Here is an 18,137-nt window from a genome sequence, read left to right on the forward strand (position 1 = left end):
AAGCTCCACCCTGCACTTTCTCTACTCCACTAATGCCTCTGCTGATTAGCTTCCCTTGTACCTGCTAAAAGCCTCTCCTTTCCTTCTCATCGTATCCTGAATATCTCTGGTCATCCATGGTTCTCTGGGCTTTTTACTCCTTCCTATCACCCTAAAGGGAACATGTTGAGCCTGTACCCTCCCCATTTCCTTTTTGAACGCCCCCCCCCCCCATTGCTCCTCTGTAGATTTCCCCACAAGTAGCTGTTCCCAGTCTATCTTGGCCAGATCCTGCCTTATTTTACTAAAATCTGCTCTCCCCCAATCCAAAACATTTTTTCGCAACTTGTCTATTTCTTTGTCCATAACAAGCTTAAATTGTATCATGTTGTGGTCACTATCACTAAAATGCTCCCCCACCACCACCTCAGCCACCTGTCCGGCTTCATTCCCCAACATTAGGTCCAGCATTATGCCGTCTCTTGTTAGACCCTCTACATACTGACCTATTCTCCTGTACACACTTCAAGAAATCCACTTCATCGAAGCCCTTAACACTATGTCTATTCCAATGAATGTTAGTATTGCTAAATTAAATGCGCTCTCACTGTCAGCTGCCCGATTTGGGACCCATAGGAGGCGCTATTTCAGAAGTATATATAAGTTGTTTATTGGACAGGAAGGAAAAGTAGGAAATATTACTCCATGTTTTTTAGATCTCCCAGCAACTTACTGCATACACAAATGTGATTGAACAATTTAAATTGATTAAATTAAAGTGAGGTGGAGAGGTGTAAGGAGGGTATTCCAAAGCTTGGGGTCTAGGCAACTGAAGGAATGGCCACCAATGGTGGAGCAATTATAATTGGGAATGCACAAGAGACCAGAATTAGAGTAGCACAGATATCTGAGGTTTGTGGAGTTGGAGGAGATTGCAGAGATATGCAGGGCAAGGCCATGGTGGGATTTTAAAAACAAGGATGAAAATGTTTAAATCAAGACATTGTTTGACTAGGAGCCAATGTAGGTCGGCAAGCACAGGCAGCAAAGCTTTGGATGACTTCAAGTCTATGAAGGGTAAAATATGGGAGAATAGCCAGGAGTTCATTGAAATAGTCGCACCTAGAGGTAACAAAATCATTGATGTGAGTTTCAGCAGCAGATGAGCTGAGATGGGGGTGAAGTCGAGTGATATTATGGAGGTTTAAATAGGCAGCCTTAGCGAGGGCATGAATATAACATCAGAAGCTCAAATCAGAGTCAAATGTGACACCAAGAAGTACAAACAGACTGGCTTAATCTCAGACTGTTGCTTGGGAGAGGGATGGAGTTGGTAGCAAGAGAATGGAGTTTAGAGCAGGTACTGAAAGCAATGGCCTCAGTTTTCCCAAAATAGGAGGAAATTCCATCTCATCCAGAACTGAATGTTGTCTAAGCAGTCTCATAATTTAGCAATAGTGAAGGAGTAAGAGAGGTGGTTGTCAGGTAGAGTTTTGTCAGCATACACAACAAAACCAATACTATGCCTTGGGATGATGTCGCTAAGGAGCAGTTTGATACAACATGCATGATTGGAAGCCCCCTTAAACTGAAGAATATTTTGAAAGCATAGTAGGGACATGTGGCAAACACTTTGCATATAGCCAAATCCCACAAAGCAATGAGTTTAATGACTGAATAGTGATGGTTGAAGGATAACTGTTGGTAAGAAATCCCGTGCTCCTTTTCACATAGTGGCATGGGGTCTTTTGCGTCCATTTGAGAGGGCAAATATGGCTTCACGTTAACATCTTAGCTGAAAAATGGCATAGCCAAGAGTGCAGCATTCCCTCACTACCATTCTGTAGTGTCAGCCTAGATTTATGTCCTCAAACCTCTGGTTATGGACTTGGACCTCCATGGACTTCTGGCTCATCAACAAAAGTACTACCATTGAGCAAGGCTGACTATGGAAACTAATTAGTTAATATTGTATGATGTAGGTAGGTAATTAGCCATAGTCCATGAAGAACTGTAGACATCTCTACCCATTAGAGAGAGACAATTGGTTATGTGGCTTGAGGGGCACCACTCTGAATTAAGCAAGGTCAGGAGATAGGCACCATGAACTACCACAGCTGATGGAGGATTTGGCATCATGTTGCACCACACTCTAGCCATCTAACCAACTGAGTTTAATGGTCCCCTTTGTATGATATATTGGCACAAGATATGAACCAGATATAAATGGATTAGAGTGATTTACTTTTTGCATGCCCTCCTCATTTTCTTTTCATCTGTGTTCAAAAGGTCAACAAGCCAGTATTGCTAATTTAAATGACTGTTAGCTGCCAGATTTGGGATCCATAGGATATGCTATTACAAAAGTATGAATAGGTTGTTTATTGGACAGCAAGGAAAAGTAGAAAATAATACATCTTTTTCGATCTCCCAGCAATTTACTGTGTACGAAATGTGATTGAACAATTTAAATTGATCCTTTTCTGGGCCAGAGAGGTGGAATTGGTGTTGTTTTAAGAATTATTACATTGCTCTTAAACTTGCCATAGAAAGTTATAATTAATTTGCAATTAATATGCAAATTTAGCAAAATAACAAGACGAAGTTGTTTGTGCAAGTCAAACAACAGTGGTGTAAACTGACCAGCAAATTATGGTTTATTTCTTAATCCCTAAACATTTTAGCCAATTTGCACCTTAATGATGATATGTGTTGTTAACACAGCAGTATTTTACCCAGAAGATATGGCCCAGTATTTCTGATTTTAATAATTCCAGGAGAGATAGGGAAACTATAAGGGGATCGAGCCAAAGTTTATGGGTAGGATAGGTAACGTAGGCCAAAAGATCATCGATCGGAAATCTTCAAATGGGATTCATAAGAGAGAAAAAAATTCCCTCAAGGTGAAAATAGTGTACATCAAAATATAGAGTTCCATTGAGAAGTTGAGAGATTAAACCTAAACTGAATTTAAAGGGAGAAATTTTATAGTTAGCGTTGCTAACAGCAAAGATATTCATTGGTAATAAAGTTCAGTAGGGGGACGTAAAGCGAGTATAGATGAGCAAAAGGTTAATATGAAAAAGGACAAGCAGATTTTTAAATGAGGTTTTTAAAAGCTTATTAAAAAGAATAGTTAGAAGAGTTAGGAAACCCTCAGAAGAAGCAGAGTGGAGGATAAAAGAGTGACTGATTTGGGGAAAATAAATACAAGTACAGTGTCTCAATTCCAGCTATCCAAAAAGCAGAGATGCCTGAAAACAGGATGTCTTTTATAAGCTGCCATCCATGAATTTTAATTTTGAGTAAAATAATTTACTGGCTTGTTTGGCTAGGTGCTGCAGTGGCAGTGGCACGCTAGTTATCAGCTTTGCATGCCAGTCTTTTTCTGCACTCCAAATGGTCCAAGCATTTCAAATGTTTAGATTAATTAAGGACAGCCGACATGGATTTCTTCAAGAGAAGTTATGTTTGAAAAATGTAATTTTTTGTAGAAATAACCAATTTGATAGGTAAAAATTCAGATATAATGGCTTGTTATAAATTGTGAAAGCCGTATTTTAATGTTGCACAGTACTAGATGATGTGATGCTAAATAAAACAATTCTTTGTACCGCAAAACCTTATGTCATAAAATATTGGCATGTTCACTTACTATCTGTGGCAGCTTAGTTAATAAATCTATAGTAGTATATCTATATATCAATAGTAGTTTTTTAAAAAATTTGAAATTCAAAGTCTGATGATGACCAAGAAACCATTGCCAATTGTTGTAAAAACCCATCTGGTTCATTAATATCCTTTTAGGGAGGGAAATCTGCAATCCTTACCTGGTCTGGCCTACCTGTGATTCCAGACCCACAGCAATGCCCTCTGAACAAGGGCAATTAGGGATGGGCAAGGAATGCTGGCCTAGCCAGTGGCATCCATATCCCATGAACAAATAAAACAAAACTCTGTAGAATATTCAACTGCAGAATAAGCTATTTATGATTCATAGCACAATGCAAATACTATTAAAAAACAAATGGCCTGTGATGCAAGCAACAATCTTTAATTTTTTTTTGACCAAGCAGGTTAGAATGTACAGTGATGACTCTAGAATTGTTGCTCTAATGCTATAAGCATCCAGTCTCTATCGCTTTGTCATAACTGTAAAGAGTTTGATCAGGATAGGTTTTTAAGTTGACATAGAAGCTACTTATTTTGAGAGAGAATATAAATTCTTTAGTTAATCTCATATTTTAAGAATTGTTCCTGCCTTCATGCTAGGAATCTCCTCAGAACCAACTATTCTGACACCAAACACTGAAAGCAGCTGTGACTTGACTACTAAAACCAAATCAACAAATGACGACAGTACTTCGCTGGACCTCGAGTGGGAGGATGAAGAAGGTAAAATGTCTTAAATATACTAACTTTTCATCCCCAAATTTTAATGATATCACTGTGCAGAAGCTCAGAATCCCAAAAGGAAAGGAAGCTCAGCCCTAGGAAACCTTCCCAGAAGCCACTGTTCTAGGAATGGTTTCTAGCTGTTAAGCTGACCCATGGCTCCACAAATTCTCACTCAAGTCTTCAAGGTTAGAACAACATCACAGCAGACCTTGTTGTAAGTTTAAATATGAAGCATGTTTGTTAAACTTTGAAAACAGATCAAATGATGATATATAGTTAAATGGCTGCAGCAAGCAGTCCGTTATCTAAACGAAGCACATCACGACAGTAAGAACTAGCCTAGTCTTTTGTAAATAAATTTTAAAGATACATGGTGGTTCTTTTGTCCCCCCCCCCTTGAATTTCTGTCCACCTTAGGAGCTTATATTAATCTAAACTGTTTGTTGGATATGCAAAACCACTTTTCTATCTCTCAGGAGTTTCACCCTGACCCATTCCTTCTGAGATTTCCAAATTAGCTTTTTGTTCATAGATGCTTAAACATAACAGGGTAACAGAAGAACATGACTTGGTGTGAGTCAGGACATGGAGAGCAGCGCTTTGGATGAGTTCAAGTTTACTTTTGTTGCGTGAGATCTTCTATATCTGAGCAAAGTTCTGGTTTATGAAAAGCAAATTCCACCTGTTTCGCCCTCTGCTGTCATGTTTCTCTTGAGTAATACCTGACTTGAACCTGCCAGTTGCTCCATTGAAACAAAGCAATGTCCCTTTTTTTGTTTTGTTTGGAACTTCATGATCTCAAAAAGAACTGGTGATTTTACTAGTGACTGCTTATCTGAAACTTCAGGAAACTAATTAATCATTCTTCTTCATATTTTATTACATACACAATTTATTAACCTTTTATTGACTAAGAAACATAAGAGTCCTTTCCGTGGACCAGATTGTGGGCCTGGCACAGGACTCATTGACAGCATAAAATAATCTTTTGGTGGATATATAATCCCTTAGATTCTAGAACAGTTTCTAAGAATTGGAAGCTGGCAAACATCACCCTGATATTTAAGAAAGAAAGAACAGAGAACAGGTCAGTTAGCCAAACATCAGTAGTAGGCAAAATGCTAGAATCTATTATTAGGAAGGTGGTAACAGGGCACTTAAAAAAATCATAATATGACAAGTAGATTCAACACGGATTTGTGAAAAGAAAATTGTGTTTTACAAACCTGTTAGTTTATGAGGATGTATCTAGTAAGATATATGAGGGGAAAACAATGCATGCAGTGTATTAAGAATTTCAGGAAGCATTTCATAAAATGCCATACAAGAAGAGGCTATTATACAAGACTAACATTCCTGCAATTGGGAGCAATATATTAGCATGGATTGAGAATTGGTTAATGAACTGAACAGAGAGTAGGATTAAACAAGACATTTTGGATTTGACAGGGTGTAACTAGTGGGGTCCCACAAGTTATTTGACCCAAGCTGTTTACAATCTATATTAATGTCTTAGATGAGGGAACTGAATGTAATGCATCCAAGTTTGCTCGCAATACAAACTTGAGTCAAAACGTACCTGATGAGGATGCAAAGAGGCTGCAGAGGGATATAGAAGGGGTGAATGGGCAAGAACATAACAAATGGAATGCAATGTGGCGAAGTGTGAAGTTATCTGCTTTGGTAGGAAAAATAAAAAAGAATTTTTTTTAAATCGTAAGGGACTGGGAAATGTTTGCATTCAGGACTTGGGTGTCCTTGTGCATGAATTACAGAAGGTTAACAGTGCAGGTACAGCAAACAATTAGGAATGCAAATAGTGTGTTAACTTTTGTTACAAAGGGATTGGAGCATAAGAGTTGAGATGTCTCATTTCAGTTATGCATGTCATTGGTGAGACCACATCAAGAGTACTGTGTGCAGTTTTGATCTCTTTACCCAAGGAAGGGCAAACTTGTCATCAACAAAGGTTCACTAGATTGATTCTTAGAATGAGATCAGGAGATTGTCCTATGAGGAATGATTGAATAGACTAAGTCTATATTCCTTGCAGTTTAGAAGAATGAGATGTGATCTAATTGAAACATTTAAATTCCTAAGGGCTTGACAGACTGGGTGTGAAGAAACTGTTTTCCCTGGCTGGGAAATCTAGAACTTCATAGTCTCAGAATAGATTGAGATGAGGAGAAATTTCCTTACTCAGAGTTGTGAATCTTTGTAATCTTCTCCTTTGAAAGCTATGAATGCTCAGACATTGAGCATTTTCAAGACAGATCGATAGATTTTTGGCTTCTAAGGGAATTAAAGGATGGTGGGGGAAGGTAGTAGATCAGCTATGATCTTATTGAATGTCAGGCAAGCTTGAAGGGCAAATGGCCTACTCATGTTCCTACTCTTATTTTCTGAATGCAACTGATATTCATTTGCCTTAGCATCATATTGTGTGCAGTTCTGGAATCTGTATTACAGGAAAGATGTGATTGCACTAGAGAGAGTGCAGAAGAGATTTACCAGAATGTTGCCTGGGCTGGAGATTTTTAGTTATGAGGAGAGATTGGATAGACTGGGGTTATTTTCCCTTGAGCAGAGGAGATTGAGGGGGGACATGATTGAGGTGTATAAAATTATGGGTGGCATAGTTAGGGTAGACAGGAAGGAACTTTTCCCCTTGGTGGAGGGATCAATAACCAGGGGGCACAGATTTAAGATAAAGGGCAGGAGGTTTAGAGGGGATATGAGGAAGAATTTTTTCACCCAGAGGGTGGTGGGAATCTGGAACTCACTGCCTGAAATGGTGGTAGAGACAGAAACCCTCATAACATTTAGGAAGTATTTAGATGTGCACTTGCGATGCCATGGCATACAAGGCTATGGGCCAAGTGCTGGAAAATGGGATTAGAATAGTTGGGTACTTGTTTGATCGTTGCAGACTCGATGGGCTGAAGGACCTTTTTCTGTGCTGTAGACCTCTAACTCTAGCAAGTGAATTAATCTCTTTCCCCATGGACGAACAGCCTCATGCAAAGGCTATAAAATTATATAAGGTGGCAAGGGGTTAAAGATTGTCCCCATGTAGCCATACATGCTCTCATTCAGTGCCACTACCTAAATTGATAGGAAAATATTCCTCACACTCAAAGTTCAGCCGGTTTTCAACTGTCAATAAAATTCTATGCACCAGTGCTTCATTCCCAAGCAGCTGTCAATGTCCAGTAACTGACCTATTTGACTGTTAAAATGATGTCTTGGAGTATTTGCTGAGTGATCAAGATTATCTTCAAAATCCATGGCTCATATTATCTATGCATTATCCCAGAACACCAACTGAGTGCAGTTAGTGAGGATATGACATCCACCATAGTAATTGTCAAAAATACCAATGGCATCATGAGGCTGTGCTTTAGGTACTTACAACATCGAAGATTTCATCAAAGCTTTCAAGAAAATTTCAAGAGCACAACTTTATCCTACAAAGAGGTATTATCTGAGAGATCCTGGAGGAGGAAAGACATCCTGTCCACATCTTCTCTATGCTCTCTGCAATGGCACTGTAGACTTTCAGCTACAGTGCCTTTGATTTTTCATGCAACTTAAGCCTCCCATTCATAGCCTTTGATAAATATGCTGACAAATCTTTGCAACAATACTTTCTACACACATGCCAGTTTCAGGGCATCCAAATTTTTAAAGACCACATAATTCATGAATGTTTAGTGTTTGTTTCCATGTTGCATTCCTTTGGAGATGATGTGTGATCTGCGCTTTTAAACCTAATCTCATGTTTCATCTGGATGCAATTTTAATGACACAAGTACTCAAAATGATTGGCTGTTGTGTATACATAGCAGCCACTTGAGATTGATACGATCCTCACATCCTAGTAGTAGAGTCCAGAGATGGAACTGCAGCAGGCTACATGTTTCCCACTGTGTGGCTTTATGAAGCTGCAATTTTTCTCTATAAACAACTTTCTGGATGAAGCCTCAGTCTATGTACATACATCTCATTTTTTTTGTACCTTCACACTATACCCCAAGTGATGGAAGGATTCACAGGCCAGTTAACAGTCTGAAAGGCCACAACATGACACTCCTCCCATATCCATAACCATTTTTATACCAGCCGATAGGGTAGGTAGATGGGTTTTATGGGCTTCCATAGCCGATACAGTGAGGATTACCCATACTCACCGATTGAAAATATTCCATTTGAAGTCAGCCCAGAATTCAGAACCAGAGCGCTGTCTCCACTCACCTTAACTGTCCGGAGCAGGATTTCAACCCTGCATGTTCTGTCTTAGAGGCAGGCATTTGGTCACAAAGCCTAAGGCTTGTTCAAAATACACACTCTTAATGAAACGTTTATTCCTGTGCTGCTATTCTTGAAACTTGCAACCCTCTCTGCGGAAGTGATGGCTTTCTTCATTGCCTCACTTCCTCCAGAAAAATCTCTGTGTCTCCATCTGAGAAATGGTCAACTCTGCAACCTCCTGATATGTCAAATTATGTCCAACTTTGCCTGAAAACTGATATCTTGACTTCAGAGGAGCAGAAGTGTTTCCCCCAGCCTCTTGAGAGGCCCTGAAACTACCCCTGCCGATCATGGCCTGCCCCCTCTCTCCCAATCACTCCTCTCCCCAACACCCCCAAGTCCCTGGACTTTCCTGGGGTTCCTTGGCCAGCAGCTGAACGGAAAACCAAACTTTAAAAAAAGATAGAGGTACCACTTCTAAATGCGGTATGGCCTCTGCATTCCTGGCTTTGTCAAATTTTTTCAAATCTGTTTTAGGCCTCCTTGCTTCCTGGTAAATCTCAGGACCATTATCTTTGGGGCCTATGCTTGATCTGGTGAGTTTTTAATGAAGGGTATCCTTACAAATTACCCCTATTATGAATATCTTCTTGAATCCAGTGGCACCTGTTGATCTTTTAAACAGTTGGGAGTGTTTTACTTTTATGGAAGGTCTCTATATAGATACTTATAAGTAGCATCATCTTGTGACCTGGATTGAATATTTGTGTTCACTGTACAAATGTTTCTTCAAATTTCTGAAGACAAACCAAGAAAATGCTTTGAAATCCTTTGAGTTGTCGAGTTATTTTATTTCAACGAGTGAGCAATAGCTATTATCAGATTCACTTCAAACAATACAATGTACACTTGCATCATGATTTAAAAAAAAAACACAACTTGCTTCCTCATATTAGTGGATCGTCTTGCTCTCCTATAGGATGTGTTTTAAATTGTGCTACCAGCATTTCTGTCTTCCAGCCTGCCTTAACCCATCTATTCAAACACGGGGCCACCCTGACGGCCTTCCAATTCTCCTAAAAGATCTTCCCTGTCTCTCTGCCTCCATCTTCCACCTACCCTTCTTTAGTTTCTGGGGGATACCAACTTCCATTTAGCATATTGACCACCTTTCATCTGGGTGCCTTTTTTAAACATGCAGAAATACACCTAGCCTAACAAACCAAACATTAAAAGTAATTTATTTCCCCCCCAAATCCTTGCTATAGTAAATCGTCAAAAAATGCAACATGACAAGTGTATTTTATATTTTCTTCAAGTATATTTCAAACAATGGTGCTGTTGGGCAATGCTGTGATGTAGACCCTGTCTATTGTTTATTCGCCGGTGTCTCATTTACTAGTTGCTTTTCTTGTCTAATGTAATAGTATTCTAATTAACGCAAAGCGTGGTGCCACAGTGTGACGTAGCACAAATAGTAAAGCGTGGCCTAATGTTGCAGTTTTTCACAAGCTGAGTATAAAGTCTGGGGCTTCCCTAAATAGAGACAATTGAAAGGCAAATCTGTAACAAAAATGAAGTTCTTTTTTGTCTTGATTTAACTTGGAAATGTTCCTTTAAATTTAGTCACAGGCATAGTCATTTTAAAAGCCAACTGCTGCCAGATTCTTCTTATACCAAGCTTAACTCAATACAAATATTTCACTTTTTTGTTCTAGCAATCAAGTGATGGTTGTGCAAACTGGGATGTTGATGTCACGGTGATGTTTCTGGGCTAGTAATCCAGAGCACCCAGGCTATTGCTCTGGGGACACAGGTTTAAATCCCACCACAGCATCTGATGGAATTTAAATTCAATTCATTCATTAAAAAATCCTGAATCAAGTCAATAATGGTATCGGATTGCCATAAAACATATCTGGTTCAACATGCCCTTTAGGGATGGAAATCTGTTGTCCTTACCTGGTCCGAACCAGACCAATAGCAATGCAATTGACTCTTAACTGTCCTCCAAAATAGCCTAGCAAGCCATTAAGTTCTACCATACCACTACAAAAAGGAATAAAACTAGATGGACTACCCGCCATCAACCACAGTCAACCTGCAAAGTTCTCTGTACTAACATCTGAGAGTTTGGCCAAAGTTGCGAGAGCTGTCCTACAGACTAGACAAGCAAAAGCCTGAGGGTCATACTCACCGAATCATACCTTTTACAGCCAATGTCCCAGACACCTCCATCACTGGCCAGACAGATCCAGCACAGTAGCATACAATCAGGAGGAAAGTTGCCCTGGGTGCCCTCAACATTGATTCCGCACCCCAAGTCGTCTCATGGCATTAGGTTAAACATGGGCAAGGAAACCCGAGACTTCAATGCTCATCATCAAAAATAGCTCATAGCAACACTACACACCGAGCTGACCAAGTTCTGAAGGCCATATCTGCCAGATTGGGCCAGCAGCAGATACGAAGGGAAGCAACAAGAGGGGAAAAACCTACTTAACGTCACCCTCCCCAATCTACCTGTTGTAGATGCATTTGTCCACGGTGCTATTAGTAGGAGTGACCACAGCAGTCCTTGTGAAGCACCATCTTTGCACTGCGGATCATCCATCCGTTGCATTGTATGTCACTGTCACTGCGCTAACTGGAATAGATTCAAAACAGATCTAGCAGCTCAAAACTGGATGTCCATGAGGCGCTGTGCTATCAGATTAAAAATCTGCAGTCCAGCTACACCCAGTCATGAATAGTGGTGTACAGTTAAACAACTAACCAGAGGCTCCACAAATAGCCCCGTCTTCATTGATTGGGGAGCCCAACATATCAGTGCAAAAAGCAAGGCTGAAGCATTTGCAACCATATTCAGACAGAAGTATTGAGCAGATGATCCATCTCTATTATCTTTACATAATACCAAGAAACAGCTGAAGGCACTGGATACAGCAAAGGCTATGGGCCCTGACAACATCCTGCTAATAGTACTGAAGACCTGTGCTCCAGAACCAGCTGTGGCCCTAGCCAAGCTGCTTCAGTACAGCTGCAACACTGGCATCTACCCGTCAATGTGGAAAGTTACCCAAATATGTTCTGTCCATAAAAAGCAGGACAAGTCCAATCCAGCCAATTACTGACTCATCATTTACTTTCAATCATCAGCGGTAATGGAAGATGTCGCTGACAGTGCTATCAAGCAACACTTACACAGCAATAATCTGCTTAAGGTGCTCAGTTTGGGTTCTGCCATGGCCACTCAGCTCCAGAGCTCATTACAGCTTTGGCCTAAACATGGAGAAAAGAGCTAAATTCAAAACATCAGGTGAGAATGACTGACCTTGACATCACGGCAGCATTTCACTGAGTATGGCATCAAGGAGCCCTGGCAAAATTGAAGTCAGTGGGAATAGTGGCAGGGGTGGGGGGCGCAGGGATTCTCTCCATTGATTAGAGTGATACCTAGCACAAACGAAGATGGCTCCCAGTCTGGTAATGCCTCAGTTTTAAAATTCTCATTCTTGTTTTCAAAACCTCGTCCTTGTTTTCAAATATCTATATAGCCTCGCCCCTCCCTATCTCTGTAATCTCTTCTAGCCAATTGCCCAATGAGATTTCTGTGTTGCTCCAGTTGTGACTTCTTGAGCATCCCTTATTTTAATCGCTCCACCATTGGCTGGCATACTTTCAGCTGCCTAGACTCTAAGCTCGAAAATTCCCTCCCTAAAAGCTCTCTGCTTCTTTATCCCCTCACTTCTCCTTTAAGATGCTCCTTAAAACTTACCTCTTTAAAACCTGCCACTTCTGTTCAGCTTTCGTAATATCTCCTCATGGAGCTTGGTGCCAAATTTTGTTTGAAAACACTCATAGAGCATCTTGGCACATTTTATTATATTAAAGATGTCTCACATATACAAATTGTTGTTGCTGAAACAGTTACGCTAATTCAAGAAATAAAACATTTCTGTTTATTTAAGAGACAATATCTAGTGATGAAAAATGTGACACTGAAAACCTGAATACCAGAATGCATTAAGTCCAGCACGCAAACTGATTTGACATTTATGGATTTGTGGCAGTATGTGCTGTGTAATTTTTGATCTCAACTGTCAATAAAAGATGGCCATTTTTTATAATTCTACATTATTTGGGCGAGTAGGAATCTGCATAAAATTATTTAAATACCTTTGGGAACTTGCCCAGCTAAGTATAATGTAATGCAGAAGAATGGAGTTCTGTAATCTAACTGTAGAACTCCTAACCTCATAAAACAGATTCAATTATAGCCATTTGGAAGAGATGTCATCCATCATCGTTACATAATAAATTGTAAACGTCCTGTAAGTGTGTTGTGATCTAAATATAGACCTAGACAAAGGCGTTGCGTCTGAACAAACCAATGATTAAATGCATCAGGTAAGTGACTTTGCTCTTTTTCCAACAGAGGTGGAAAACAAACAACACGGGAAAGGTGTTCTAACTCAGTCAAATATCACTTGGAACAGCCTTGTTTTCTTTACCCTTGTGTGAAACATCTTTTTAATTAGTTGCTGAGCATTCTAATAAACAAAACAAAATTATTCATCATTTCTCTTTGAAGGGCTTGTGGAATGGATTCCAAAAATCAGCTATCAAGATGAACAACTTCAGAATAAATACCCTTTCCCAGAAACACGCCATGCAACTTATACGTGGATAACCTCTTCGACACTGTACAATTACAGATTACAATTAATTCACTGAATGACTGATGAGGCAGAATCTTGTTGAGGCAACAGGGGTCCAGCCGGGTGCTTGGAGAGCCAATGAGGGATCTGTGCTGCTCTCTTTGGGAAGGCCCGCCAAACCACAAGCCAGTCAGGCAGTGGCAAGGCCTGCACTGGGCCTTCCCCTGGAAGCAACAGCCTAGGGGCAGAAGTCCTGCTTAATGAGATCTGCCTGCCAGTCAGAGGCTGGCAGCTGTTGTGCAAAGCAGTGCCACAGGGGAGGTCATGGCTGCTGCCAGAAGGAAACCCCCCCTGTAGTCCCAAAATCATGGAGCGACTCAGGACACGGATAAGTAATGAAGGTGGGGCGCGGGGTTGCAAGTGGTGGGGAGAGGGGGGAAAGAGATAGCTCTCACCCCTTCCCAATGTGCAGGCCCTTGATCAGGAACTTAGTGCCTTTGATCGAGGGATCCCTGCCCGAGTGCTGACGAGCTGCCCGTACCATTGTAGCTCCCGCGAAAGCTGCATGGTAATAGGACCATCTGCGGCCAGGTTAATTCCAGTGGCAGCGGGATGAGGCCCTTAAGTGGTCCTTAATTGCCTAGTTAAGGGCTTCAATTAGTGGGGTGAGAAGGTCGACCATGAACTTTCCCATCCAGAACTTAATTTCAGAAAGGCAGCAGGATTCAGGTACGCCACCATCCCACCGAAATACGTATCCTTTCTGCTTGCAAGCTTGCTACCAGTGAAAGGACAAGATTCCACCCATCATTTCTTTGTCTGGTGTATGATGACTGTATCAATCATTAGATGTTGTATTTTAATGTATCATTTTTGGAAGTGATTGGGTTCAATTAGATTACTACCTAATCAAGGATCTATCATTGGCCCCCTTCTATTTCTCATCTACATGCTGACACTTGACATCCAAATACACAACACCAGATTCCTGATGGCACCCAACTGTATCTCATCGCCACACTTAACTGTTTCACTATATCTGATTTGTCACATTGCTTGTTTGACATCCGTTGCTGGATGGACGAAAGTTTCTCTAACAAAGTATTTGGAAGATCAAAATTATTACCTTTGGCCCCCATCACAAGCAGTCTTCTCTAGTTACTGATTCTATCCCCCTCCCTGGCCACTATCTAATGCTGAACCAGACTGATTACAACCTTGTCATCTCGGTTGATCCAGAGCAGAACTCCTAACCATTTCCACTCAATCACCAAGACTGCCTATTTCCATAACTGGCCTGTTTGCACCCTGCCTCAGTCTTTATGCTGCTAAAACCCTCAATCATACTTTTGTTCCCTCCCAATTTGACAATTCCAATGCTTTCCCAGGCAACCCCCAATATTCAATAAATTTGACTGCATCTATAAGTCCTTACTCGCAGCAAGTCCCATGCACTTATCCCCGTTCTCAGTGACTTAATTGGCTCCTGGTTCAGCAGCCCCTTAAATTTTAACATTTTAATCCTTCTGCCCAGATCCCTCCAAGGCCTCGCCCATCCCTCTCTCTAACTTGCCCTGGTCCCTCCATCCTCCAAGAACTCTCACCTTCTCCAATTCTGGTGCTTTTCTGATTTATTTTGTCTCACTGCTGGTTGCTATGCCTGCAATGGTGTAAGCTGTCAGATTTGAAATTTTCCCCATTAAACTTCCCCACCCCTCTACCTCTACCTCAGGTTTTAAGAAATATCTTAAAAGGTATCTCATTGACAAAGCTTATGGTCATCTATCCTGATATTTCCTCATGTGGCCCAGTGTCAGATTTTGTCTAATAGTGCTCTTGTGAAGAGGCTACAGAAATATTAGTTATTGTTGCAGATTGTGATGACGACATTTTTTTATTGTTAAATAGTAAAATTGTAAAATTTGATCTGTTTTTGGTAAGAATGAAGTAGAAAATAATTTCTTCAGCTGCTATGCTATAAAAACTGAGATTCCTAATCGTATTTTTTTTTACTTCCTGGGTTAAAACAATATACATCTTTTTAATTCAAGGAATTAATAGAATGATTCCAATGAGAGAACGCTCAAGAACAGAAGAAGACATACTCCAAGCAGCCTTAAGGCACAGCAGCCATAGACCTGGGAGCAACCCCCTGTCTGCATCAGATGAATCAACTGGACTTGAATGGGAAAATGATTTTGTCAGTGCTGAATTGGATGACAACGGGAATTCTGAATATGCAGGTTTTGTGAACCCAGTTCTAGAACTCTCTCCGAATGAAGTGAAAAATACAGACGGTGATCAGCAGAGTAGGTAGTGATCTTGCCGGATCATGTGGATTGGTTGAGACCAACTTTTTAGGACCTTGCAAGAATGTATTTCAACTCTAGTGGGACTTTTTAACCTTTGAGTGATGGCCTGACTCTACACAGACTGCAGAAGAACGTGACTGCTTTGTATCGTGCTAGCACATACAATTTATAATTAAGTGCAATTCTTGTAAACTTCCAGCTTATGAATGATTTTTTAAGCCATTGGGTGTTGATTAAAAAGGCTGTGTTGTAAAGGGAAAATATGTTGTGAAGTTTAATTGATGAAACTTTCTAGCTACAAGATGCATGTTCGTAGGTATTCATTTTTATGAGCCACTGCTGTCCTGGTTGTATAAGGAGTAACAAATATTGGATACACTGGATTATTAAACTGGTTTATTGATCACGTTTGATCATTACTGTTAAATTGATATGTAAATATCATGAAGCCTTATGGGATTGATTTTTTCTTTACATACCAAAAGAACCTTAGGTTTGTTTTAAATTATACTATCATCTCTATTGAGTTATTCTTGAGTGTGAACTCATATTTCTCCAATATATGTTTACTTTTTTTCAAACAAAAATATTACAATATTTCAGGTCAAGTAAAATTAGCTTGGTTCAGTGATCTATGAATATGCCAATTCCTGTATCTCTTGTCACCACCTGTTCCTGCTATTTCCTCTTCAGTAACAGATATAGCAGTTTGTGCCATCATGTGACTGGGGCCCTGACAGGCCTTAGCTGAAATAAAGCTTTCCTTTAAAATGGAGTGCATTCGACTTCAGATGCATGTAGGCTGCGATTCCAGTTTGATTCTCCTAGTGGACAGTGATTCACGGTATAACGGGTTAATTTATTGCTCTGTTCCCTGTCTAACATGCCTTCAGGTTTCTCTCGTTACATATAATTATTTTTGTGCTGACTAGGGATCGTTTGTGAAATTAGTTTGGAGAATATTAGAATGTAAGGAATAGCAGTAGTAAGTGATTTGGCAGTTCAAACATGCTGCACCAATAAATCTGATCAGGTTGTGATTTGGTATCTGTACTAAGAGTTCAATATTTCATTCTCCAGTACTGTCATACGACTTTAAGCATAAAAATTTAATCAAAAAATTGCTTCCAATTCTGCTGTTTGTTTTTAACAAGATTAAAAACTTAAAATTATGTAGTTTTGTCAGGAAATGAAGTTGTAAGCTAAAATCAGCAACTACAAACTGAAGTTCTTTCTTCATTCTCTAAAATATTTTCAACCAGTTGATTTTATTTGTTTAGGCAGTCTGATAGGCATTTTATCTTCCAAAACCCAATACCAGACAATTTGTGACAGCTGTACTAACAGGATACATGCATTATTGTGATTTATATTTCTCACATGGCTCACATGCCCATAAGCTTGATGGAGACCAAGCTGGTGGATAAGCAAACTGTGGATCTGGAATTAATACTGTAATTTTCTGAATTTTTCCCTATAAAATTATTTTTAAAAATCAGGTGTGTATTACACATGGTAACAAATCAAAATGGTATTTATGCAGCGAGTCATGAACACCTTTTTCAGGCGGGTTGTGAGTGATAATGCATACTTAGCACTGAAATGCAACATTTCCATTATTTCTTTTAAATCCAGTCACCACCTAAGGCATAAATGAGAATCATCCGTTGTTTCTATTAATTTTCGAAGTTATAAACTTAATTTTTTTGAAAGAAATGATCAATCTTGAGATTTGATCTACCTGGTGAATATATTCTAAAAATTGCTGCTTGAGCTGAGCCCGACTTCCACATCTAGGGGCCTTGGCTTGCTTGCCTTGGGACCTTACGCTTTGGCAAACTCAAGGCACAAGCTAACATTTGCTTCATTGACATTGGATTTCTGTGCTGCCGGTTACCATGGTTTTCAGCAACGTCTGTCACCAAAAGTTTGAAGGCTGCCATGTAGCTTGCTCTTTTCTCTGCTGTGTTAATGATTAAAATTTTTACTTCAAAGCATTAGTATGAAGAACACTGCCTTGTTCTGAGGAACTTGTCTCCGTGTCACATGCTACATTCAATCAATTGACAATATTGTCAGCTCGTTCAGTCGACTTGGGTGGGAGCCAGCCAGGCATCTGTTCATAATTAGGATGGGAACGGACCCTTCTGCTGAGTTGAGTTTTCTCACTATTTTCATCAATAAATGGTCACTTTGACCGCTGTATTGCAAAAGTCGAGATGTATTATATATGTTGATAAAGCAAATTTGATTTTGAAAATCAGGATACGTATTTTATTTGGAAAATTATGATATGTGCAAAACCAATACAAAAGCAAAATAATGTGGATGCTGGAAATCTGAAATCTGTCAATACTGTAAGTCTGGTAGCATCTGTGAAGATAACAGGTTTAACATTTCAGGTCAATGACCTTTCATCATCTGAATATTTTCCTCAGTTAACATTGTTTCAGATCCCACTGGTAACAAATTTGCTATGAGACACACATTGTGTCTCATCACCCTTAATCTATCATAGCAAACACTGACATACATT

General features: G+C 39.9%; 1 protein-coding gene across 1 annotated transcript in view; it reads left to right on the forward strand.

The window, feature by feature from the left end:
- The window catches only part of ap1ar (adaptor related protein complex 1 associated regulatory protein), a 102,185-nt gene extending 84,324 nt beyond the window's left edge, over positions 1-17,861 (forward strand). Inside the window, exons 9-10 of the mRNA XM_041184645.1 lie at positions 4,252-4,374; positions 15,341-17,861. Of these exons, the coding sequence (XP_041040579.1) occupies positions 4,252-4,374; positions 15,341-15,606 (389 nt within the window). The 3' untranslated portion in view covers positions 15,607-17,861. The remainder of the gene's footprint in view (positions 1-4,251; positions 4,375-15,340) is intronic.
- Positions 17,862-18,137: the final 276 nt, after the last annotated feature.

The sequence above is a fragment of the Carcharodon carcharias genome, chromosome 1 (genome assembly GCF_017639515.1).
Source record: "Carcharodon carcharias isolate sCarCar2 chromosome 1, sCarCar2.pri, whole genome shotgun sequence".
Classification (NCBI taxonomy): Eukaryota; Metazoa; Chordata; class Chondrichthyes; order Lamniformes; family Lamnidae; genus Carcharodon; species Carcharodon carcharias.